General features: G+C 35.4%; 3 protein-coding genes and 1 non-coding gene across 5 annotated transcripts in view; 2 read left to right on the top strand and 2 right to left on the bottom strand.

Moving 5' to 3' along the window:
- The window catches only part of LOC148914016 (uncharacterized), a 27,424-nt gene extending 4,945 nt beyond the window's left edge, over positions 1–22,479 (bottom strand). Inside the window, exons 1-21 of the mRNA XM_089025940.1 lie at positions 22,437–22,479; positions 22,287–22,304; positions 22,137–22,154; positions 21,983–22,000; positions 21,835–21,852; positions 21,683–21,700; positions 21,528–21,545; positions 21,225–21,242; positions 21,072–21,089; positions 20,917–20,934; positions 20,766–20,783; positions 20,611–20,628; positions 20,459–20,476; positions 20,308–20,325; positions 20,156–20,173; positions 16,497–16,571; positions 16,193–16,289; positions 15,132–15,178; positions 7,059–7,109; positions 6,222–6,464; positions 5,440–5,517 (exon numbers count right to left, since the gene is read on the bottom strand). Of these exons, the coding sequence (XP_088882066.1) occupies positions 5,440–5,517; positions 6,222–6,464; positions 7,059–7,109; positions 15,132–15,178; positions 16,193–16,289; positions 16,497–16,571; positions 20,156–20,173; positions 20,308–20,325; positions 20,459–20,476; positions 20,611–20,628; positions 20,766–20,783; positions 20,917–20,934; positions 21,072–21,089; positions 21,225–21,242; positions 21,528–21,545; positions 21,683–21,700; positions 21,835–21,852; positions 21,983–22,000; positions 22,137–22,154; positions 22,287–22,304; positions 22,437–22,479 (886 nt within the window). The remainder of the gene's footprint in view (positions 1–5,439; positions 5,518–6,221; positions 6,465–7,058; positions 7,110–15,131; positions 15,179–16,192; positions 16,290–16,496; positions 16,572–20,155; positions 20,174–20,307; positions 20,326–20,458; positions 20,477–20,610; positions 20,629–20,765; positions 20,784–20,916; positions 20,935–21,071; positions 21,090–21,224; positions 21,243–21,527; positions 21,546–21,682; positions 21,701–21,834; positions 21,853–21,982; positions 22,001–22,136; positions 22,155–22,286; positions 22,305–22,436) is intronic.
- The window catches only part of LOC148914013 (uncharacterized), a 190,900-nt gene that overhangs the window by 45,314 nt on the left and 120,465 nt on the right, over positions 1–25,121 (top strand). The gene's annotated exons all lie outside the window — the stretch shown is intronic.
- Positions 21,868–25,121, bottom strand: LOC116297241 (uncharacterized). 2 transcript variants are annotated; one of them, XM_089039045.1, is made up of 2 exons: positions 24,432–25,121; positions 21,868–22,606 (listed from the first exon to the last, which is right to left on the bottom strand). In XM_089039045.1, the coding sequence occupies exons 1-2, from the start codon at positions 25,075–25,077 to the stop codon at positions 22,500–22,502; spliced, it is 753 nt and encodes a 250-aa protein (XP_088895171.1). In that variant the 5' UTR covers positions 25,078–25,121; the 3' UTR covers positions 21,868–22,499. The 2 variants fall into 2 exon arrangements, with proteins under 2 accessions (XP_088895171.1, XP_031561292.1); XM_031705432.1 differs by lacking the exon at positions 21,868–22,606 and adding an exon at positions 23,010–23,205.
- Trnaa-ggc (transfer RNA alanine (anticodon GGC)) lies at positions 23,566–23,638 on the top strand. Its single transcript has one exon. It is a non-coding gene; the product is annotated as a tRNA-Ala (tRNA).

The following is a 25,121-nucleotide window of genomic DNA, read 5'->3' as shown; positions in this document are numbered from 1 at the left end:
TCAGACGACCTTCACACGCACGTGTCTGATTTTCATTGAGCGTTTTTAGTTTGGAGGGTGAAAGAAATTCATTATTTAAAGATTCGTCGGAACATGATACGTACGATTGATAAAGTTTTTCGTAAAACCGCCTTTGTTCCAAAAGAATTTCTTCCGGACTTTCGGTAATCTTTTCATCTGAAATGTGTAATTTTGTAATATGCTTTCTAGAAGCATTTCTTTTCTCTAAACCATAAAAATACTTGTTATTTTTTTCGCCCTGTTCGTACCAGCGAACTTTACTTCTGACAATTGATCCTTGGGTTTTTTCATCCAGGAGAGCTTTTAATTTCATTTTGGTATCGTTTATATCTGCAATCGTCTCCGCCCTTTTTCCCTCTGATTTCGCTGCTGATAGAGTGTTCGTAAGCTCATCTATCTTCTCGAAATAATTTTTTTCCTGGCATTTTTTAGCTTTTGCTTTCCTAATTGAATAGCTTAACGAAAAGGCTCTGATCTCCATTTTAATCAAATCCCAAAACAGGCATTTATCCTCTAAATCTTTGTATTTATTCTTCCAGATTGGAATATTCTTGCGTAGGTTCTCGGTATATATTTCATCGATTAAGAGCGAGTTATTAAATTTCCAGAAACCTGGTCCTCTTTTATTTTTAAAATGTTCGGTTTTAAGTTCAATGAAAACTGCGCAATGGTCACATTCCGGAGCGTACGATATGTAACTATTGTGTGTATATTGTTTAAGATGCTTCGATACCAAGAAGTAATCAAGCCTACACTGAATTTTTGCTGATTTATCTCTCCACGTAAATTGTTTCTTGCTAGCATTCAAATCTCTCCAAATGTCCGTCAGTTGAGCGTGATCTATTAACGTGTGGATGTTTTCTATAGCAGCTTGTTTTTGTATAACCGGTAGACCGCCTTTTTTATCTAGCGATGTTAATGCACAATTGAAATCACCGCCAATTATAATACTTTCACCAAAATATCTTTCTATTTGATCATGTAATTCACCAAAGAATTGCTTTTGCTTACTTAAGTTGTTGGGACTATATATATTTGCGATAATGGTTGGATTTTCTTCAATTTCAGTTTCTAAGATTATAAATCTACCGTTTTCATCTTCGATATTGTTTTTAACAACAATATCACAAGAAGGATGAAAAAGAATCATTGTTCCTCTACTATGTTTTGTTCCATGACTGAAATAAACACGACCTCCCCATTCGTTTCTCCAAATTTGTTCTTCATTCTTAGAGCTATAAGTTTCCTGAAGGAGAACTAATTGGACATTTTGTTTGCGCAACCAAGCAAAAATGTTCTTCCTTTTTATTGTATTACCTAGTCCCCTGACGTTTAAAGAAATGCATTTTACCTGAAAGGGATTTAAATTCGCTTTAGAGCTCATGTTTTTGGAAATGCAAATTTTGAGCAAAGTTCAAGCTTAAGTTAAACAATTTGTGATCTGAACAAATTAATTTTTTTGAGCATCTTTTCGCAGAAAAACAGTGCAAATTATTAATAAGCACAAGATTACTAGGACAAAAAGAAAAACGGCAAAAGAAAATCGAAAGGAAAATACTAATAAACATCAAAAAGCTTAAATAAGACACGGTTCTAAGACCAAAAATATTTGATTGAAATGACAATAGAGGACTGACTAGTGTGGCAGGCAGATGTTGGAGTAGGACAGACTACTTATATTATATCATTACAAATGGTTATAAGATTAATTATGTGATATTAAACCTATCGACGTTCTAAGATGTAAGGTCTGTAAGCTTCATGTCCATCATATAGATTACCGTCAATGAACAATTGGTCGTACTTTAGATAAGCTTTCTTGTTTTCCTTGTGAGCGTTCTTCAACAGCGGCATTAGGCTCTTTCTTACCTCTAAAATTTCAGGGCCGAAGTCTTCTGAGATTCCAAATGCTGTACCTTTCAAATTTCTGGCCATACTTCGTACCTTTTCTTTTTCTTTAAAGAAGGTGAACTTGGCTATAAGAGGCCTTGGCTTCAAATGGTCTTTTCCTTTTCCTAATCGATGGACTCTTTCCAAACTGACTTGGCTTGCGAGATTGATACCTCCTTTCAGGTCTTTCTCTATGAATTTCCTAAGTGCTTTCTCAGCATCTTCATAGGTTTCGCTTGCTGACTCGGGAATGTTAAAGAATCTTAGATTGTTTCTTCGTGAATGGCTCTCCAACTTTACTCCACGACTCTTCTCTTCTCGTACGTCTTCTATTAGTTGATTAACATCTTGATACCGCATGGAGGTGATTTCGGCTATGTTTTTAATCTCGACTTTCAGGTCAGCAATTTCCTCGTGTGCGAATTGGAGACTTTTTTCCAGATCTTGATTCTTTGTCGTTAAGACATTCATTTTTTTCCTTTAGATGTTCTATTTCATGCGCTGCTGCTAAAGCTAAATCCAGCTTTTCGTTGATCTTTTCTAACATCTCTTGGCAGCAGCATGTAGGCGATTGCGACATGTCTTCGTCAGCGTCAGTTTGAGAACCTTTACTTCGTCTTCTTCGCTTTCTTGTGGCTTTCTCGTCTTCGTCTGCCATTCTCCTTGGTTAGTTTGTCTTACATTGCAATACTTTGAACAAAATTATATGAGTAACTACAAAAAAAAGTGCTCAAAAGATGGAGCGCTCAAAAACACGTCCGCTCTCCACGGTGTCCTGCCCAGTCTTTGAGACTATATGGAAGAAAACCTGAATGGCATTTTATTTTAACGGCTGATCGTGTCACGTACATGCTGCAAAGTCAGTACAGTATGTTTCTGCAAACTTGATTGGCCAAATCAAAGTCTAATCGTCTTAATCGTCAGAATAAATATAGATTTATTCATAGAAAGTGCGTCGTTAGGGGTTATATTCACGAGTTGTTTGTGAAAAACACATGCACGAACGATTGAGGTACGAGCGAGTGAGTGCTTTTACACATACGAGTGAATATAATCCCGTACAAAGCACTTTCTATATGATATTTTCTGTTTAAAATACACACGTAATTGAAAAATCGTTGTCGGGTTCAAAAAAAGGTTATATCATCAAAGCTAAGACCGAAGGGGAGCATGGGAAGACAAACAATTATGCTAATTTCATGCGTATTGCAGTTTTCCCTTCCTGTGCACATTTTATGCATCATGGCTTTGGCATGTTGTTAATCTAGATCGACCGACTTTGCTCTACTGTGCATTTTTACATGTCTATATGCAAGTATAATACACATTTTGGAGTACCCAAAATCCTTTTCGGTCTTAGCTTCGATGAGTCGTATGTGAGTAGAGTTGTTTGTTAGTTCTCTCCTGTGCTTCGAGGGTTTTCCGGGATCTCCGGTTTTCCTCCCTCCTCAAAAAGCAACTTCTAAATTCCAATTGGAATCCCGTGGAAGAAGAGTCAATCTGTGGAATCCACTGTTAATCCCATTATCATGATTATTATCTTCGTTTATTTAAACTTTCAGTATGCGTACTACTTTACAAGAATAAAGCGGAATTTTTTTAGTTCTAGGCTATATCCTTAGTGTGTCACTAACAAATGTCTATTCAAAGGTGTAGAATGCCTTTACTATTTCGCAGTTTTGCGAAAACAACCCACTGTTTTATCAAGTTTTGTCCATCATCTATACCTACACTTTCCATATCATGTACAAGTTGTTTCTTATAACCCGCTAGAAAATCCAGGGCAATGTTTACCTGGATTACTTTATAATCGGGATATAGGCTCTTTAGACCTGATCTTATTTCGGTATATTTCTGTTGTTTTAGTAGTGTCCGTTCTTCAATAATCATCACCACCACCACCATGATTATCATCATCATCATCATCATTATTATTATTATTATTATTATGGCATCTTTTTTTTTTCCTCTGTCATTTCAATTCACAATAACTAGCGGGACGAGCCAAGGCTTTGTTACAGTGTAGCGGGTAATTATAAAATTTCTTAACAATGTCCACGTTTAGACTGGCGATCCATTTTTGGCATCTCTGAATTAGGAACGACGCGACGTTTCTCTGTCGTTCTGAGTAACTGTCTCTAGCTCGTCTTTTAGTTTCTCATGATATCCTCCAAGGAAGTCAAATACGACATTGATTTGCTTTACGGTAGCGCTTTTGTAGATGTTTTTGATTCCAGCTAGCAGCCCTGTGTACTTATCCTGCTTGAGAGCTGTCTTTTCTTTGATCTTTCCAACATGGCATACTGTTCCTTCAAATAATGTCCATGTGTTTGTTTCTTTATCCAGCACGGCCATATCGATTCTGTTTGCTCGATTCTCAGGTGGTTTCTCTAGGTGAAATGGTACGTCCCATATGATCTTTGCTTTGTGGTTTTCTAGTACTGAAGATGGTAGTTTTTGATGATACCATGGTTTCCCGTTGTCGCTTTCTTGAAAATCGTATTTAGGTAGCACACAGTAATAGATCGGTCTTAGCATCCGGTCATGTCGTGCTGTGTAGAGGCTTTGTGCGATCCTCGAACAGGCACACATTATATGTGTGGTTGACTCTGTAGCGGTATTGTACATGCGACATTTGTTGTTTGTTATGTTTACTTGTCGTTTGCTCTGTTGGTATGCCTTAGTTGGAAGTAGTTGTTGATGTATACTTTTGTCTACGCTGTATGCTACATCGGGTACATTTTTTCAGTTTTTGAAGAGCTGATTGGCAGAAGCTGACATTTCTTCGTCTTTGAGCTGCTCACTGGTAAGCGTTCCCAACCATGGCTGCTTCTTTACTTCATTTGTGTATCTCTCGTTGGTTTTCATTTTTAAGAATTCCTTTACCGCTCCAGGTTTAGACTGTTCTGTAGTGACAGTCTTGTTTTCGCTGGGGTTATATATGTCTCAGCTTGATTCCTGGCTTCCATTAAAGCAATATTCATCTCCACGGTCCACTTGGTTCTTACGCTATGTTCTGCAGCACTCGTTTCTCCATCTTCGAAATTCAAAGTATCTGTTTGGTGTCGAGCGTGTTGCGCCAGTTGTTGCCGTGGCATGTTGATCTCGTAGATGTTGATCATGACCAGCAATGATATTATTATATATAATATATAATATATTATATATTATAAAAATAAATGAATGAAATAAAAATAAAACTAAATTATTATTTCATTTTATTATTATTAATTTATTCTATTATTATTATTATTATCATTATTATCATTATTATTATGGGTGTGTTTTGGTTGTTTTTGCTATCTATCAAACATACCAAGTCCCAGGGAAGCGAGCCATGTTGACAAATTCAACGTTACTGCGCATGAGCAGAGTATTATATGCAGCAAAATGGCTTTGCACCGTAATGTCTCGTAATTGTCTCGGCCAATCAAAACGACGGAAAAATAATTTAAATGTTAAAACAGTTTCACTTGTAACGTTTTTCTCCAACTTGTAAAAATAGACTGATTAAGAATTTATTCTTACCTGACATAGCTTCGGTCAAATTCTGTTGTTCCTTTAAGGGCAATTCTCGAAACAATGTTCTCTCGTCTTGAAGTGGCCCTGCATATAAATAGACTTTTCATAGAAACTTTTCCAACATGACGCGGATCTTCAGAAGTCGGGATCGTGTGGAGGAGGGGGTGGGAAGGGTAATGAAGGAGTTTTAAAGAGCCTGCCTTTTGCCCCCCTTCTAAGTTAAGGTTAAGAACCAACCTAAACACATTAAAATGGCTTTAGAATGGAAAAGTTATTCGAAGGACGCCGATTTCAGGCTTCGTTTGAAAATGACGCAAACTTATCGATGCCTTTTGGCCTAGCGTCAACACTAAAACGATTGACAACGCCTACACTCGCAAAGGCACTCACGTAGAGTGGAAAAAATTGGAAAACGGAGGCCGCACCATCGTATTAGTGTTGACAGGCCAATACGGAGACTCTTGAAAAAGCTGACGTCATTCACATCGGCATGTATGTTTCTCACATGAACAGATGATGAAAGCGCATTATTTCCAATTGTATCTGCGTTTTTTATCGTTTTAGTATGGACGGGCAAAAACACTATTCTTGACGCGAAGCCTTCGATACGTTTTCGGTAAGACAAAAACGGAGTATTTTGAAAACGCATAAGTATAGACGGGGCCTTAAGTTCCACTTCTGACAGCGTGAAAAATGTTGAACCGAGAGACTCCACCGGATCTCTCGAAACTTACGATCTAGAAGCACTGGAACGAAAGAGCCTAGGTGACTAGGAAATGTCAACCAACCTGTCATTCCATTCACTGGTAATATAAATCTCAACTCTTTAACGATGTCAAGTCTTCCTTGTTGTTTCAAAGTAACACAAAGTTTTCGACACTGTTTCCTTATAATTTCAGATGGTGCTGGAGTTTTGAATGATGTACTGTCTAATTGTAGGTATTTAGCAGCCGCTTCTGCAAATTCATTGCAATCCACAGTTTTTATATCTTGTCCTTCAAACGTAGCAATGACTTCCTGATATACGCCGACTATAAATTAGGAACATATGAGAAATAAAAAAATGAATGGATAGAGAGATAGATAGATAGATAGATGAATGGATAAATGGATGAATTGATAGATGAATGGATAAATGGATGGAAAGATGAATGGATTGATTGATGGATGGATAAATAAATGTAAGGATGGAAAGATGAATGAATGAATGAATGGATGGATGGATTAATTGATCATTAATAATGAAAAAGAAACAGGGAGGGGACAATACAAAATTTAGGATATCTTTCTTTTTCATCATAAATATGATCTCCGACAAAGGAAATTAAAATACGCCACACCTCACCTCACCGTACCACACTACGTACTCCACATCACACCACACGACAACGAACCGCACCACCAAGCAACACACAGCACATCACACCACGCACACAGCACACAGCACCACACCACAATACCACACAGCACAACATCATACCACACCCACGCCACACCACACACCACTACGCCAAACCATACCAGACCAGACCGCGCAACACAACACCATGCCACAATATAAAATAGCAATATAATTCAGTGTCACCTTTTATGAGTTACGGAGCATACCAGGACAATAAACATACCTACAACAGGATTATCTGTTTGATCACCAACATCGTCTGCATGTCTTTCATCTACAAGCACAAAATTTGTGAACTTGTTGCGTATAGTCGTCAATGTTTTAATACACTACACAGGTTTATCATTGTTACTCTACACTAAGATTCCAAAGCAATGATAGGGTGATTTTTGTGTTTCTGAGTAGTTTTTCTTTTTGATTGATGAAATACCTTCCAAATGGTAAGTTTTTGACTTCGTAAATAATGAATTATATTGATTTGATGAATATTTCTATTAAGAAAATAAGGTATTCACAATATTGAAAGTGATTTTGATCCATGGTAATTTGGCTGCCAAACAATGAGCACTTTGATCGTTTATATCTCGGTATCGAAAGCTTCTTATGACTCAAATATTGATTGAGATATATTGTTTTGACTTTTCTTTAGGGTGCAAGACCTTTTATTCAATCATCTTCAATATAGAATAGGGCCCACAAAATTGTGCCATAACGTCAGTGAAATCGATCTATAGATAAGTCATTTTCATGTTGAACGAAATATAAAAAGAAATACATAATACACCAAATATGGGCCATTTATTGAGCTTTTCCAGCTAGTTTGATTACAGAAATTGAGCTTATATTTGTGTTACGTTGTTGAGTGACATGTTCTTTCACTTTAAAAAGCAAATCAAACTGCCACATGGCAAACTCGTGGATACTCTCTGAATCCTACTTGCACTCTTTAGGAATCGGGTTCCCTGTGTTCCTCCCGCTGACATGAGCGTTGCGTTATTCATATTAAATGTACATCATATCTTGACCGATACGAGTGAAAAACGTCTGCGCATGCTCTGAATCCGTATGCAAATTAGTCAAAACATATGTAAATTTGACTTTCAAACATGCCGTAAAATAATTATTTTTGGTTCATTTTCATTTACGACATTTAAACATTCCTTTTAATGCTTCTCAGTCATTTATAGTATCCTTCTCTAGTTGAGGAGCCTATTTTCTTTTTTTTTATTCAATCTGATGCAACATGAATCGATCTTTCCTTGATTCTTTTGATATAATTAATCCGAAGGTAAAGCTATGTGCGAGTGTGAGCATGCTCAGTGCTAGCCTGCCCTGGTGGTAGACAACATCCCACATCGATAAATGGCATTCCAGCTTCTTGTATAAATACCTTGTCCACCCTTTATTGGATAAGAAGTTCGTACGTGCATGTTTGTATGATATCCGAAAGTTTCGCCTAACGTTCGTAAGTAGATGACTTAAGACGACTGATAAACGTTTAATTATCGCTCAGCTAACATCTTAGTGAGTCAGCGAGTGACACATTTGCATATTCAGATCCAGGTGGTGTGGGACACTAGACATCTTAACCGGATGTTGCACAAAAACATGAGTTTGAAGCATTTTTTTTAAATACCTAAAGCTGAAGTAAAATGCTCCTTATTCCCTTAAAAATAAAAAATTAAGAGCTTGTTGCAACGAGATGAAAAGAATAGTCCTTCTTTTACGAATAAGTGAAGTTTGAAGTGAAAGTGGATACGGTCACAAAAATTTGTGGACACGTGTGGACGCAACCCGTATCCGTAAAAAAACATTTGCGGATACAAAAATTTCCGGATACGTGGACGGGGCCTAAAACTCCTTTCGGTTTAAAGTCGAAATCATTAAAAATAGGATCTCAATGGACTAAGAATAAGTTCAGCGAAAAATGTTCTATTGAGAAATCGGGGTCGACCACAGTCGACCTCTTCTAGTTTCTCTGATATTTCGGGGTTTTTTGAGGTGTATATTTAATCAGTGATAGATTGTGGCAATTCTACTTTCTCGTAAAATCCTGAATTTAGAATTTAAAAATCACAATAAATTCAGCTTTTACAATTTATTTTCTTTCTTACAACGTCAATAATCCTACCCTTTTCATAGATTTTAAGAATAAATTCAAATGATTAGAAAAGGTACCTTTTTAATTGATAAAAAGGTAGGAAATCTAGTATTTCATCTATGAATGGATGTGATGAAATTTCCCACCTTTTTTCAAGTTTCACGCTTCGAAGGAAATCCGAAAAGCAGATAAAAAGGTACCTTTTTTGCCGTTTTACGAGCTGAAAAATGCAAGTACCAAAAGGTACCTTTTTCTATCGAACTAGTCACTGTAGTATTATTAACCAATTTTAATTGAAAAAGCAATGCCAAATGACGCCATCACGTTTAATTTCCCTTCGATTTCATAAGTACACATATGTTTCTTGCTGAAAAGCCTCTAATGACCTCAGGAAAGGATTGCTTATTTGTTGGTATGAGTACTTTGCATCCAAATATATTTTAATTGTTTCAAGGTTCGTTGGCTTCTAAAACCACGTTTGATTTCAGCATATATTCTCGTAGTTTCCTGCGCAACACCAAAAGGACGGCCTTAAATTTGAATACAATTATGTCACATAATTAGCGGTAGCCACGTGACTTTTCAGGGGCCGGGGGAACTTATAATTTGGAATTGGCATGAAACTGTTAGCCAATAGTAATATTGGTTAGAAATAAACAAGTGATAGCGTCATTTGGCATTGCTTTCTCAATTATTGGAATCAATAATTATGTAGTAAGTGACTACGATTTAACGATTTATTTAGCTTTGCCATTTAAGCACCCACGTATACACAAACACACACAAACACGTTATATATAATAAATACATACATAATGGCTGGGAATCCACTACAGCATGTGCCAATTACCGTGGTCCCTCACATATGTATTTACATTTAAAGAAAATGAGTTAGTTAGAAGGGCGAAACTGGAGAAAAGATAGGAAATTTTATCACATCCGACACGGCTTAAAAACGCGTGCGCATGCGCGTAATTTCTAAAAACAAAATAGCGGACGCTTCAATCTCGTACACAGAGCCTGCGTTTCTTTCGGCCTGCGGCGAAAAACGAGGGCTCTGGCATAATCCATTTTTGGCGCATGCGCAGCTTTCCGGAAGTGAAACATAATCAATGAAAATCATGCTTTCAAACCTGCTTTCAAACAGAGTTCTGTGTTTACTTCCGATCAAAATAAGAATTAGAAATCGGGAACATATTTTTTTTATTTTTTGCAAGTCTTTTAACGTATACGCTCTTATACCGGAAGTCCAAGAAATCCTGGTGTCAAAAAATGGATTATGCAAGAGCCCTCGTTCTTCGCCGCAGGCCAGAAGAAACGCAGGCGCTGGGTACGAGATTGCGGGCGCTCGAGTTGTATTTGTGCTTCAAAAACCTGCGACTTTGAATAATTTTTAAAGCTTGCTGGTAACCAACATATCTCAATTATCAGAAAAAGTATAATGCAAAAAGTCCTTAAAAAGTGGCAGTGAGGTTCAGAAGGAGGTCAACACGATGGTTATCGAGATATACTATCTTTGTTTTTGGTACAGAAGTCGACAATCGTGGAACAAATTGATGAAGGTCATGTTTACGTTTTAGTCTTATATAAGGTCAGAACAACAGAGATAAGCTTAAAACTTTGATATTTTGCTCCTTAATATCTGTGTGTAAATAATTGCAAATCGCCATTGAATTTGAAGTTTGGCAGTGCTAGATTTTCCATTTCAAATGATAAAATAACTGTTATAAATCTCGCATTCTGATTGGCTGGGAGCGCGTGCTTTATGAGAACACACAGCACGCACGAGCCCTTTGCATTTTATATAAAAAACTTGCTTGTTGTTCTGTGTGGAGTCATAAAGCACTTGTGGATTGGCAGAACACTCGAGAAGTGTCGAGAAGCTCAATTTAAAAAAAATAGTTAAGGCTTATACAAAACAGAATTCTCCTAACACTTCTCTCGTGTTCTGCCAATCCCCGCGTGCTTTATACCTGCACGCAGCACGCACGCGCGTTTTCTATTTCTTCAATAATAAAATATTCGAATGTACTCATGTTAATAGTACAATCAACTATTGCTTGCTCAACTAGAACAATTATAATCTATATTAGATTTTAACATAAATTTATTTCATTGGAATTCTTCAGATGTAGTTAAAGTGCCTATCACCCTTCTGACAATATTCTCAGTATTGATTCTACATGGGGTAAGATGTCGAATAATCCGAAAAAATTTCATAGTTTGAGTGCGGCTTTTTGAAGTTATAAAGGTTTTTTCATGCTGTATGCTAATACTGTGATGTATGAGGAGGCATTTATGGTTAGTTGTCGTTCCTTGTAATTCCAAACACCGGCTTCATGTGAAAACTAATTTAAAATAATTTTGTATGAGAGCAATGGGGAAAATAATGACGTGTTTCAAATTTAATTTATCTGTGCCAGTAATGTTTTGTATTTTAAATGATTACTCCTCATAATATATATTTAGGCACTTCCTAAAAGCGGAGCTCCCGATATGGAAGTCACAGAGAGCCGAATTTGAATGAAACTGAAAGGTAAAATTAAGATCGGGAAAAAAATCTTCAATATTTTTTTATTCGAGATGAAGATACTTTCTCCTATAATAAAAACCATGCAGTGAAATCGAAATGCACTACATTGTTTTCTTTGCGCGAGTATACTCTCCCACTTAGGAATTTTGTACACAATTCACCCCCACCCCCAGGGGCTAGTTTTGTTCTTGGAAGATTCTTCGACAAAGTTTTCCATTGGCCGATATTTTTAGGCTTTGAATCTCTTTTACTTAAAAAAAAACGAAAGATAATTACAGATAATACAATACAATATCAGGTTTAGTGAAATTTACCTCGGATGTCTTTCACTGGGAAATCGAAAATCAGGAGATATAGGACAAATCAAGACTAAAAATCAGACTTGAAAACTGGTTCAGGAGGTGAGCAAAAAAAAAGGTTGCTCAATTACAGAACGATGTTTGGTTTTCCATAGCTTTCTTTTCCTAATTCTTCATTAATATGTTTTTCTTTCTTTCATATAAGCCTTAACTACTTTTCAAGAAGCTTGAAAACTTAAGCTTACTAGATTTTGAGATTCGATTTTTACCAGTTTAGATCTGTTTCATGTGTGAGAAAGATACGGAAATCACGAACGACAAAAGTTTTCCAAAAACAAAGTTTACATTCAGTTAAACTTGACAAGAATCGACAAACGTTTTCCGAAATCAAAGTTTACATTCAGTTAAACTTGACAAGAACAACTGAGACAAAATAGAAAATAAAGTAAAATGCAATGCAAAATACAAAATGACGAATTTCTTTTTCAGTAAATTGGCATTTGTAAATGTTTTTGAATATTTTTTAGCTTTTAAAAATCTAGGTCTATACAATAACATCTCTCAACAACAAAAATTTAAGCTCATTTGTATAATCATACTTGCTCGAACAACTTAATAAACAGTTGACTATTGGGTGTAAATTTATATTTCATTCAAGAATTTAATAAATTATCTGTAGAAAGATATAAAATTATTGAATGAAAGTCTTCTTTGTTTTGCCGATGCGACCCGCGATAGGAGGCGAACAAAGCTGCATTTTTCTTGAACGAAAAACATACGATAGTTGGTTAAAATCAACCGAACTGTTAAAGATTTACAAACCTAAATAAAGGGACGAATATTTTTGGTCGTAATATGCTCTCCGTGTTATATTTCCTCCAGCATTAAAATAAATTAAGGATATCTATAGAAATATTAAAACTTTTCAGAGAAAGTCTTTGATTTGTCGATTCGTCGAGAAAAATGATTGTCAAAAAAAAAAATATATATATATATATATGCGATTGCTTGCTAAAAAACACACACCTGAATTCTTGAAAAACACTTCTTGATCTTTGACTACATGAAAGTTTTTCTTTAAATTGTTTTTGGTCTATAGAGTTCTAAAGCGATTTTTTCTGTGCATTTGAGAGTCGCATTTCACATCAAGCGGGATCCCTGTGTTGTGTACACGGACGGACTGACGGAAGTGACGTCAGCCAAGCCATGAAAAATCAACTCGATGGTTTACCATTTTTTCTTAAGTATGGTGCTCCGCTCGCGGGAGCTCCGCTATTAAAGAGCATTTATAAAGGACAATTACCTACAAAGACAAATTTCATTAATTTGCATTATATTAATAAATCTGTCTCTCGTAAAGTTTAACTACTATGTAAACTTTATTTTTCGAAAACTTTTGTGAATCGTGATTTTCATATTTTTCAAATGAAAACTGGTAAAATCGAACCTCAAAATCTTGTAAGCTCAGTTTTAAAAGAATGGTTAAGGTTTATACAAAACAGAATTTTAATGAATGTATCGATCGACACCGATTTAAAGAACCAACGAAACGTAAAGACCAAAGATTTCAAACTCGTAACATTTATTGGCTAGTGCGACGGCGTGAGCGTTCGAAATCCGATGGTCTTTCTCGGACTCGAATTCTTAATTAAACTAATCACTGATTGTTGATTGTACTATCGCGCTCGTAATTACATATTAGTTAATTTGCGAAACAATGAATGAATTACAATGAGAAAATCATTATTTTTAACTGACACACTCAATTTGGTTTTGTTGTTCAGGGCCTCGCAAAATTGACTACTTTAGTAAGTTAATTTTAATTATTAAAATAATTTCCAGCTAATTTTCTTATTGGTGCTACCAAAGCCTTTTTTTTTTTCATTGCGGTAAAAATACGGTTCATATAAAAATATAAAACCATTCATATGGATAACTAAACATCGTTATGCAAAAGAAGGAAAAGTAAGCTTTTTTAATTTAAATATTTTTGCCAATTTTCAAGTCTGTTTCATAGTGGTGTTTTGTCGTGAAAAAGATCGGATTTCTCCAAAATTTGGGTTTGAATGAAAGACACCAAGATAAATTTCTAAAAACAAAACTAACCCCTGGGGTGGTTGGTGGCGTACATGTGACAAAATTCCTAAGTAATAGAGTATTAAGGTCGAAAACAAAGACTTGTGCAAAGAAAACGACGTAGTGCATTTTATATATGGGGTGATTCGTGGAGGATGTCTTTTAACTCCAAGAAGTGTAAGATCATGCGCATAACTCGATCTTCTCAGTGACTTATCCCTATTGCATGGGTGATGGTCAAATTGATAGTGTAAATAATTACACTGACCTTGGTTTTGAGGTTTCACACGACTTTAAGTGGAATAACCACATTAATATCATTTCAAAAAAAGCCAACCGTTCGCTTGGGTTTGTTAAACGTAGTTGTGGTTGGAGGGCGTCTTTGGTTGCCAAGAAACTGCTCTACTTATCCCGTGTTCAACGTAGAGCAACCAGGTTTATCCTACGCTCTGACGCTGACTACAAGTCTAGACTTATGTCCCTCAAGCTTTTGCCACTGTCCATGCGAAGAGAATTGGTAGACATCTTTTTCCTTTTCACATGCAGACTGGGGATCTACGATTTAGACTTGTCAAATTATCTGAGTGTTTATAATCCTCCCAAACGTACAAGGAGAGCAGATAAGAAACCACTTTATAACTTTTTGAAATTTAAAACTGAGACCTTTGCTTCATCTTACTTCAATCGTGTGGTTCCCTTATGGAATGATCTGCCGGCTGAGCTCAGGCAAGCTATCTCTGCACCGTCCTTTAAGCGCTTACTTCTTAGTCATTATTATGACAAATTTTTGTCTTCCTTTGAGACCACTAATACCTGTTCTTGGGTGACGAAATGCCGCTGCTCCAACTGCAGGGCTTAGCCATTCATTTATTAGTTACCTGTTTGATTCTTTTTTCCTTTTTTTTTTTTTTTTTTTTTTTCCTTCTTTTTTTCTTGATTTTAGTTGGAGACTATCCTATAGGTGAAATGTCTAGTTCTCCGCAACAGTTTAACTGTTGGAAGCTTAAAAAATAAAAAAATATTTCCGTGATTTTTTCACTGGTTTTCATTGTTGCTACTGTAAAATAAATGATTAAATATTAGCAAACGAACAGTAATAACGTATTTGTTCAAAAAACAAAAAGAAAAAACTCACAATCATCATGATCTTGATCTCGAATAAAAAATAATAATTAAAGATTTTTTCCCCGATTTTATTTTCACCTCTTAGTTTTATCTGATCTGGGTTCCCAGTGCCTACAACAATTGGAGCTCCGCTTTTAGGCAGTGCCTAAATTTATATATTACCATTATTTTCAGCATCTTCAGCTCCCTCAATATTCTCAACACTGTTACTAATATAAAATAAATGATTAAATATTAGCAAACGAACAGTAAAAACGTATTCAGTGTTCAAAAAAGCAAAAAGCAAAACTCACAACCATCTACTAATAATGTCTAACACTAATAATAATACGAACGCCAATGCTCATGAAAATGCTCATGAAAATGCTAGTGAAAATGCTCATCAAAAAGCTCATGGAAATGCTCATGAAAATGCTCATGAAAATGCTCATGAAAATGCTCATGAAATGCTCATGAAAATGCTCATGAAAATGCTCATGAAAATGCTCATGAAAATGCTCATGAAAATGCTCATGAAAATGCTCATGAAAATGCTCATGAAAATGCTCATGAAAATGCTCATGAAAATGCTCATGAAAATGCTCATGAAAATGCTCATGAAAATGCTCATGAAAATGCTCATGAAAATGCTCATGAAAATGCTCATGAAAATGCTCATGAAATGCTCATGAAAATGCTCATGAAAATGCTCATGAAAATGCTCATGAAAATGCTCATGAAAATGCTCATGAAAATGCTCATGAAAATGCTCATGAAAATGCTCATGAAAATGCTCATGAAAATGCTCATGAAAATGCTCATGAAAATGCTCATGAAAATGCTCATGAAAATGCTCATGAAAATGCTCATGAAAATGCTCATGAAAATGCTAGTGAAAACGCCAATGCCAATGCTAATGCTAATACTAATTACTACATATTTTCATTACCAATGTCAGTTGTCTTTTATAATTCTTTAAGAAGTATGGACTGCTGGAAATAGCTATCCCTTCCGTTGCTATCAGTCAACACATAGATACAGGCATAGTCTGAGTTATGCAACTATTTGACTGGCTGCAGGTTGTTTTGGGGTTTTCCTACACGTAGTTTTGGTCACTATGGAATAACGCCCACACTTTTATAGATTTTCTGCTTATGTAGCAACGAAAGAAGTAAGTTTCTTTACCTTCTATTCCCAGAATGCATTGTGCTTTTACACCCACATTAACTGTATGGCAAACTTACATAATGTTGACTGTAGCATTGGGTCCAACTGCTGCTTTTGCATTATTACCGACATTCACATAATAATTTGTGATTTGTTGTGGACCATCTGTGCTAGCTAGATCAAATCAGTAATACGACATGTGAATGCAGAGTAGAAAGTTGATCATCCCCATATAAGGCATAATAAACACAAGAGATGTTTGTACCCAAGCTAGACCAGCATGAACCTTCTTCCCTATCCCAGGACTAGCTTTGGTCAACACTGTGTATAGAACATACTAGTCGATTCATTTAAACGTGTTTATATACATAATCTTTATACCTGTCTCTTCATTTATGTTTTGGCTAGGACCTGCTACATTATTACAGCCACTTGAACTTGGCCTTTCATCTGCAACTAATTATCAAATTTTATATCATTTTTTATGCCTGGACGATATATTCTTGTTACTTTATCATAAAATCATTCTTTCATTATATATGCGAGATTAAAGAACCCCTGCTTCTGAAATGACAAAGCTGTAAGGATTAAGCAAGGGCACTAGGACACCGAATGTGGTTGGATTTCTATAGATTTTTTTTCCTTTCGATTAGCTGAATTAAATTAACGTTATACTTGTTTGATTTATCTTGTGTCCGTGTTCCTTCGTTCGCTGTTGTAATCTAGACGTTTTCATTCCAAAGGTCAAACGGTTTGAATAGCCTATGAGCGTTACTTCTTTAACGGCCGTTCCGTACTTGACTCTGTTTGTACTATACCAACAACAACGCGACCGCTCGATACTCCTTACGTCAGTAATATTCAACCGTCCAGAGTAAATATGGTTAAATATATATATATATATACATCGGTGAATTTGATGCTCGATGCTCCTTACGTCAGTAATATTCAACCGTCCAGAGTTAATATGGTTAATCAAATATATATATATCCTTATTACAGCTTTGTTTATTTCTGAAACTGGGGTTCTTTAATCTCGCATCTTGATAGGGGTTAACGTGATTGGAGTTCACCCGTGAAAAAGAAACAAAAGGAAATAATAAGGTCAATTAGGCTATATATATATAACTTGGGTAGGGGTGTGCCGCCAGGTTCTCAAAACCCTGACCCTATCCCAGACCCAAAATTTTGATTTTACATACCCTACCCCAGACTAAAACTAAGAATTGTACACCCTATCACAGACTAAAAGACGGAAAATACGGTTTTACAACCGATTGCAATCAATATTTACTAACGTTTTTATTGTTTTTGTGCCGGCAGAAAGCGTAGCCTATTCACCAGACAAAAATGAGCAAATCGTTAACCATATGCCAGACTAAAATGATACCCTATCCCAGACAAAATGTCAAAAAATGATACCCTACCCCAGACCCAAAAGCCGAAAAACCATACCCTATAGGGCGGCACATACCCGTATAGCAAATATAGGGGAGTACCCCCCCGGGATATATACACTCGATTGCAAAAACGTTGTAGTATACATTTACACATTTCTACAAATATCTAATGAGATGCATAATGCAAAATAACCATTTTCAACGCTTAAAGCCAACTGATTTATAATCTGTACGATCTAATAGACAAGAAAAAAATATTTTGACAGTCATTAAATGAAACTTAAAACACTCATTAATAATTCATAAGCTTATGGTCCAATTGGAGCCACCATACACGTCTCGTGCATGAACCTTTATACCCGATAAAGTCCTCTTCATTAGTATTCAAGTGATTTTATATAAAGACACGTGTCTTTATATAAAGACACATGTGATCTTGATATAAAGACCACTCGAATACTATGAGGATGACTTCATCAGGGATGAAGTGTGCATCCAAGTTTAGATGAAGACTTAGAGCTCCATCAAGGAACCCTAATGATCTTTGACTAACGTGCCTATCTTTGCCTTGGCACGCAATATCCAACGTGTGGGAGCTTCTATTGAATCTGGTTACGCATGCCCGTGACGTCAAATCTCTATCGAAGTATAAAAATCCATGTTCGTGACGTGTATGGTGGCTCCAGTTGAACCAAAATCTTATAAATTGTTCATGAGTGTTTTAAGCAGTTCAAAAAACTCGTAGATCGTGTTTTATCAGGTATAAAAGCACTCGGCTACGCCTCGTGCTTTTATAGCTGATAAAACACTCCTACTCGTTTTTTAAACACTACAAACAATAAATAAAGCGATTTTTCTGTTTTGCATATCACTAAATATACTGAATAAATGGGATATTTGTATAAATGTATACTACAACGTTTCTGCAATCGAGTGTATATATATATATACACCGAATCCTTAAAACTTTGACAATTTAGCGATATACATACATATATATGTATCCCCTTTTTCCTATTGTCCTTCCTTGAAAATCCAGGTAGGACAATTAGAAAAAATGGGATACACATATATGTATATATATCGCTAAATTGTCAAAGTTTTAGGGATTCAGTGTGTGTGTGTATATATATACACCCGATCTCAAAAATTCTGACATTTATCGGATATATATACTTATATATATATATGTCCCCATTTTTCTTTTGTCTTGCCTGGATTAGTATATAATATACAATGACCGATTAAATATGTTCGTATAAGTCCTTGCGCCCCAGAAGAAGGGAATAATTATTTCATCGTGGAATGGGGTTGCCTTTGTTCTAGATCAGTAAGTAAAACAGTTAATAGCCTTTTGTTGTTCTACTCTTATGTGGGAATTAAGATTGGCTCTATATAATATATATATATATATACACACTCGATTGCAGAAACGTTGTAGTATACATTTATACATTTATACAAATACCTAATGAGATGCATATTGCAATTTTACTTTTTTAACCCTCAAAACCAATTGATTTATAATCTGTAGGATATAAAACACAAGAATACAATATTTTGAAGTTCAATAAATGAAACAAATAATAAATAAAGCGAGTTTTCTGTTTTGCATATCATTAAATATACTGAATAAATTAGGTATTTGTATAAATGTATACTACAATCTTTCTGCAATCAAGTGTATATATATATAAATATATATATACACCAAATCGCTAAAACTTTGACACTTCAACAATATATATACATATATATGTATCCCCCCTTTTCCTATTGTCTTACCTGGATTTTCAAGGAAAGACAATAAGAAAAAGAGAATACATATATATGTATATGTATCGCAAAATTGTCAAAGTTTTAGGGATTTGGTGTATATATATATATACACACATTGTGAATCAGTTAATGTTGTTATAATACTCATGATCTACGAGTCAATAGCCCATGAGGTTGAAGGCCAAATAGGCTATTGACTCTTAGAACATGAGTGCAAGAGGTCTAAATGTTTTGTATAAACCTACTAATCTGAATACAACAATGTTGAAATTAGGTTGAAATAATTTATTTTTGTATTGTTTTAGTTTTCAAAACTCCTACTTTTCACTACTAGTGGTCTATCACTAATACTGGGGTGGATACTGTATGCGCTGAATTTGTTCATTTTTTTTGTTAAAAGCACCAATTTTGGAAGACATACAGTATAGTTTTTCAGGCGCTCATTAATAACTGATATGGTGCCATCGGAAAAAGCTCCATTAAACTGATTTAGCAGGATCAGACATTTTGAACCAGAAGTGAAATTTCATCAAAATTAAAATACTAAAAAATAAAAGTTTGGTCTGCTTTGTATCACTAGTAGCTCAGCCAATCAGAGTGCAGGATTTGTGATAGACTGTTTTATGATAAGCAGGTTTATACTAATGACTCGTAGACCATTCAGGCTGCGAGTCTATTTGTTACACAGACTAATATCCTATTATGTAAGTAGATCATATTTTCATTGTTTTCTGTGGTGTAATAAAACAATAAAATTTAGTTGCATGAGAATTAGAAAACCCATGTACTTGATGCCAGTTTGAGTTTTTTTGTTAAATATGGGTTTTGCCATTAATTCTTTGGGGTGTTGATGATATTTACCTTTCTGCTGCTCAATCTCTGCCAAAAAAGAAATTGTTTGCATTAGAAATAATCAAATTGTAGCTAGGTAACAATCACCCCAGTTTGAGTTGTTTTTTTTTTGTTAAATATGGGTTTTTCCATCAATTCTTTGGGGTGTTGATGATATTTACCTTTCTGCTGCTCAATCTCTGCCAAAAAAGAAATTGTTTTGCATTAGAAATAATCAAATTGTAGCTAGGTAACAATCACCCCAGTTTGAGTTGTTTTTTGTGTTAAATATGGGTTTTTCCATCAATTCTTTGGGGTGTTGATGATATTTACCTTTCTGCTGCTCAATCTCTGCCAAAAAAGAAATTGTTTGCATTAGAAATAATCAAATTATAGCTAGGTAACAATCACCCCAGTTTGAGTTTTTTTTTTTTTGTTAAATATGGGTTTTTCCATCAATTCTTTGGGGTGTTGATGATATTTACCTTTCTGCTGCTCAATCTCTGCCAAAAAGAAATTGTTTGCATTAGAAATAATCAAATTGTAGCTAGGTAACAATCACCCCAGTTTGAGTTGTTTTTTTTTTTTTTGTTAAATATGGGTTTTTCCATCAATTCTTTGGGGTGTTGATGATATTTACCTTTCTGCTGCTCAATCTCTGCCAAAAAAGAAATTGTTTGCATTAGAAATAATCAAATTGTAGCTAGGTAACAATCACCCCCGTTTGAGTTTTTTTTTTTTGTTAAATATGGGTTTTTCCATCAATTCTTTGGGGTGTTGATGATATTTACCTTTCTGCTGCTCAATCTCTGCCAAAAAGAAATTGTTTGCATTAGAAATAATCAAATTGTAGCTAGGTAACAATCACCCCAGTTTGAGTTGTTTTTTTTTTTTTGTTAAATATGGGTTTTTTCCATCAATTCTTTGGGGTGTTGATGATATTTACCTTTCTGCTGCTCAATCTCTGCCAAAAAAGAAATTGTTTGCATTAGAAATAATCAAATTGTAGCTAGGTAACAATCACCCCAGTTTGAGGTTTTTTTTTTTTGTTAAATATGGGTTTTTTCCATCAATTCTTTGGGGTGTTGATGATATTTACCTTTCTGCTGCTTAATCTCTGCCAAAAAAGAAATTGTTTGCATTAGAAATAATCAAATTGTAGCTAGGTAACAATCACCCCAGTTTGAGTTTTTTTTTTTTGTTAAATATGGGTTTTTCCATCAATTCTTTGGGGTGTTGATGATATTCACCTTTCTGCTGCTTAATCTCTGCCAAAAAAGAAATTGTTTGCATTAGAAATAATCAAATTGTAGCTAGGTAACAATCACCCCAGTTTGAGGTTTTTTTTTTTTGTTAAATATGGGTTTTTCCATCAATTCTTTGGGGTGTTGATGATATTTACCTTTCTGCTGCTTAATCTCTGCCAAAAAAGAAATTGTTTGCATTAGAAATAATCAAATTGTAGCTAGGTAACAATCACCCCAGTTTGAGTTGTTTTTTTTTTTTTGTTAAATATGGGTTTTTCCATCAATTCTTTGGGGTGTTGATGATATTTACCTTTCTGCTGCTCAATCTCTGCCAAAAAAGAAATTGTTTGCATTAGAAATAATCAAATTGTAGCTAGGTAACAATCACCCCAGTTTGAGTTTTCTTTTTTTTGTTAAATATGGGTTTTTCCATCAATTCTTTGGAGTGTTGATGATATTTACCTTTCTGCTGCTCAATCTCTGCCAAAAAGAAATTGTTTGCATTAGAAATAATCAAATTGTAGCTAGGTAACAATCACCCCCGTTTGAGTTTTTTTTTTGTTAAATATGGGTTTTTCCATCAATTCTTTGGGGTGTTGATGATATTTACCTTTCTGCTGCTCAATCTCTGCCAAAAAAGAAATTGTTTGCATTAGAAATAATCAAATTGTAGCTAGGTAACAATCACCCCAGTTTGAGTTGGTTTTTTTTTTTGTTAAATATGGGTTTTTCCATCAATTCTTTGGGGTGTTGATGATATTTACCTTTCTGCTGCTCAATCTCTGCCAAAAAAGAAATTGTTTGCATTAGAAATAATCAAATTGTAGCTAGGTAACAATCACCCCCGTTTGAGTTTTTTTTTTTGTTAAATATGGGTTTTTCCATCAATTCTTTGGAGTGTTGATGATATTTACCTTTCTGCTGCTCAATCTCTGCCAAAAAAGAAATTGTTTGCATTAGAAATAATCAAATTGTAGCTAGGTAACAATCACCCCAGTTTGAGTTTTTTTTTTTGTTAAATATGGGTTTTTCCATCAATTCTTTGGAGTGTTGATGATATTTACCTTTCTGCTGCTCAATCTCTGCCAAAAAAGAAATTGTTTGCATTAGAAATAATCAAATTGTAGCTAGGTAACAATCACCCCAGTTTGAGTTGTTTTTTTTTTGTTAAATATGGGTTTTTCCATCAATTCTTTGGGGTGTTGATGATATTTACCTTTCTGCTGCTCAATCTCTGCCAAAAAAGAAATTGTTTGCATTAGAAATAATCAAATTGTAGCTAGGTAACAATCACCCCAATATTAACATCAGATTACGTAGCTCCACAATGACATCCCTGTACTTTAATTTTAGAAGTGTCAATCAGTCAGTCATTCAGTCATTCAGTCAGACAGTAAGGTGGGAACGTTGTGGCCTTATGTTAGTTGGACCTCTCTTGTTTTCATGGTGAGTGCACAAGCTTGAATGGCAGAGCTGGGGGGCTGGGGGTAGCCCCCACTTATTACAAAAATGACATCTTATTTTCCCTTAATTTGAGTTCTTTTATGAGGAAAAATAGATATTAGCTTCCCCCCCCCCCCCCCCCCCATCCTTTAAAAAGTACTCCATCATCATTGATGACACCTAAGAAAATAAAGGATAAGCAAAGGGTAGTGTTAGCCAGAAAGAGAGGAGGAAAAAGGAACTAATAAAACAATTACTGAATTTGATTTTCCCATTTATATTGTACTGATCAAGGCCTCGCACAATCCAATCTGGTATCCTGCAAAACGGCCCTCAGAAGTAGGCTGTGAGTCACCCCCTCATCTTGTAAGTCCGTGGTCAGCCAGTAGACTGTAATTTAAGTCATAAACAAACAATATAGAATTGTGTGTATTTTTATACTCAGGAGAATGTACTTGCAGTACATAATTAATAACTATAATACATCTTACCAGATTATATATGTTGTCAGATAAAACAGGTACTTCAAAAAAGGTTGGTGAGGATTTTGTGCTGACAATATAGTTATGTATGATCTATAATCCATAATATACATTTTGTCAGCACAAAACCTTTGCTTAGATCGCTTATTCACTGTGATGATCAACACTCTAACATTCTTACACCACAGTTCTATCCATTCAATATTCACACTTATTACATATAGTAGCTTGATGAGCCCAACAAAAATGACTGCTCGCCAACAGGATTGGCTTCATAGCTCAGTTGGTAGAGCATCGCACCGGCATCACGGAGGTCATGGGTTCGATTCCCGTTGAAGCCTGTTGAAATCATTTTTTCAGGTCTTTCTTTACAGCGTTCACTTAGATCGCTTATTCACCTTGATGATCAACACTCTAACAGCATACATTACGGGCTTGGTATTGCACAACATGAAACAAATCCTCAATCACCTCAATTTTTTGAAATAGATGTATATCTTACTATCTTACTTAGAAGGCAGCATGGTCGAGTGGTCATAGCATCGGTCTCGCAAGACTCTGAGACTGTATTTGTCCTGGTTTCGGATTTATTCAAATTCAGTTTCTCGACCATGCTTGTAAATAGCCCCGGGGGGAGGGGGGGTACTCCGCCAGAATTAGGGTAGGGGTGTTCCGCTGGGATTCTGAAAGGGGTACCCTGTTTATAACAAAAGATATACTGTAACTAATTGCACTGAGTTCCCGTTTCAATTATCATGTCATCTCGCGTATTGTTTTTTTATGACCATAATGACCAGTTTCGGTCAATACAAAAGTAGAAACCCTGAATATGACAACAAACTCAGGAAGAACTTGGACCTTGAGTGAAATTGCATACCCTGTTTATGACAAGAAGCTGTATAGCCCATATATGGGAGTACCCCCCCCCCCCCCCCCCCCCCCCGTGGGTAAATAGCCAACTGGTTTGCCTCCTTGCCAGTTGGGATTCTTAAAAAAACACTTTATGTTTCTTTGATTATTTCTTCATTTCAGTTTATTAATTTGTGGACTACACTGTAAACTAGCAGTTAGCTAAGTGTACTCTCCACAGTAAATAAGGTTAAATTTAATTTAATTTAATTTAATACATCTTACCAGATATTATTTTTCCCATCGTTTTGTCCGTTAGAAACACAGGGTAGAGGTTTCCATCCTCACTTTCTATATCAAGTATGCCAGCAATCATTGGTTTCTCGGAGCATGGATGATATACTATTATTGGTGCACCTTTGGCTCTTTTAACTTGAAAACCTTCTTTGCTAACACTTTTCAACTTGTTGCCATTTCTTGGATCTAACGTCAATTGAACAACCTTTTTTCCTTCAAAGGCATATGCATATAATTTATCATGCTTTGCAATTAAGTTTTTAAGAGTATCATCTTCTATAATTTCTAGAAATTCCTCGTCGTTGTGGCCTTTAAAAAATACAATCGAGACACGGTAGTTTATAGAACTGATCACCTGGTCTACCTCTCCTCTATGATTCTCGTTGTGTATATGATTTGGATATTGAGAACAGTAGCGTTCAGCAACTAGTTTACTCCCTTCATGACACAGAGGACTATTGAGCACTGAACAACTCGTGATGAAGACATGTACGTTTTCCTCCGTTTTCGTTTTTACACCGAATCCACGAACTTCCTTCTCATGATGATCACTACTATCAATCTCTAATACTCTAACCAAGGCTTTTCTTTTGTTTTTCTTACATTTCTTTGAGAAATTTGGTCTTGAAAACATTTTCACAAGCAGGTTCTTGCTTTTCTTTTCAAAATGCCGGTTCA

This window comes from Actinia tenebrosa, unplaced genomic scaffold, assembly GCF_029948245.1.
Source record: "Actinia tenebrosa isolate PJP-AT-01 unplaced genomic scaffold, QUT_ActTen_1.0 PGA_scaffold0__85_contigs__length_37466705, whole genome shotgun sequence".
NCBI classification, from domain to species: domain Eukaryota; kingdom Metazoa; phylum Cnidaria; class Anthozoa; order Actiniaria; family Actiniidae; genus Actinia; species Actinia tenebrosa.
This window is presented reverse-complemented; position numbering and strand designations above follow the sequence as displayed.

Coding starts and splice junctions, on each gene's coding strand:
- LOC116297241 (XM_089039045.1), bottom strand. CDS start 25,077: ATGTTTTCAAGACCAAATTTCTCAAAGAAATGTAAGAAAAACAAAAGA. Junction 22,607..24,431: donor GATGGGAAAAATAATATCTG/GTAAGATGTATT, acceptor CTTTTTTGGCAG/AGATTGAGCAGCAGAAAGGT.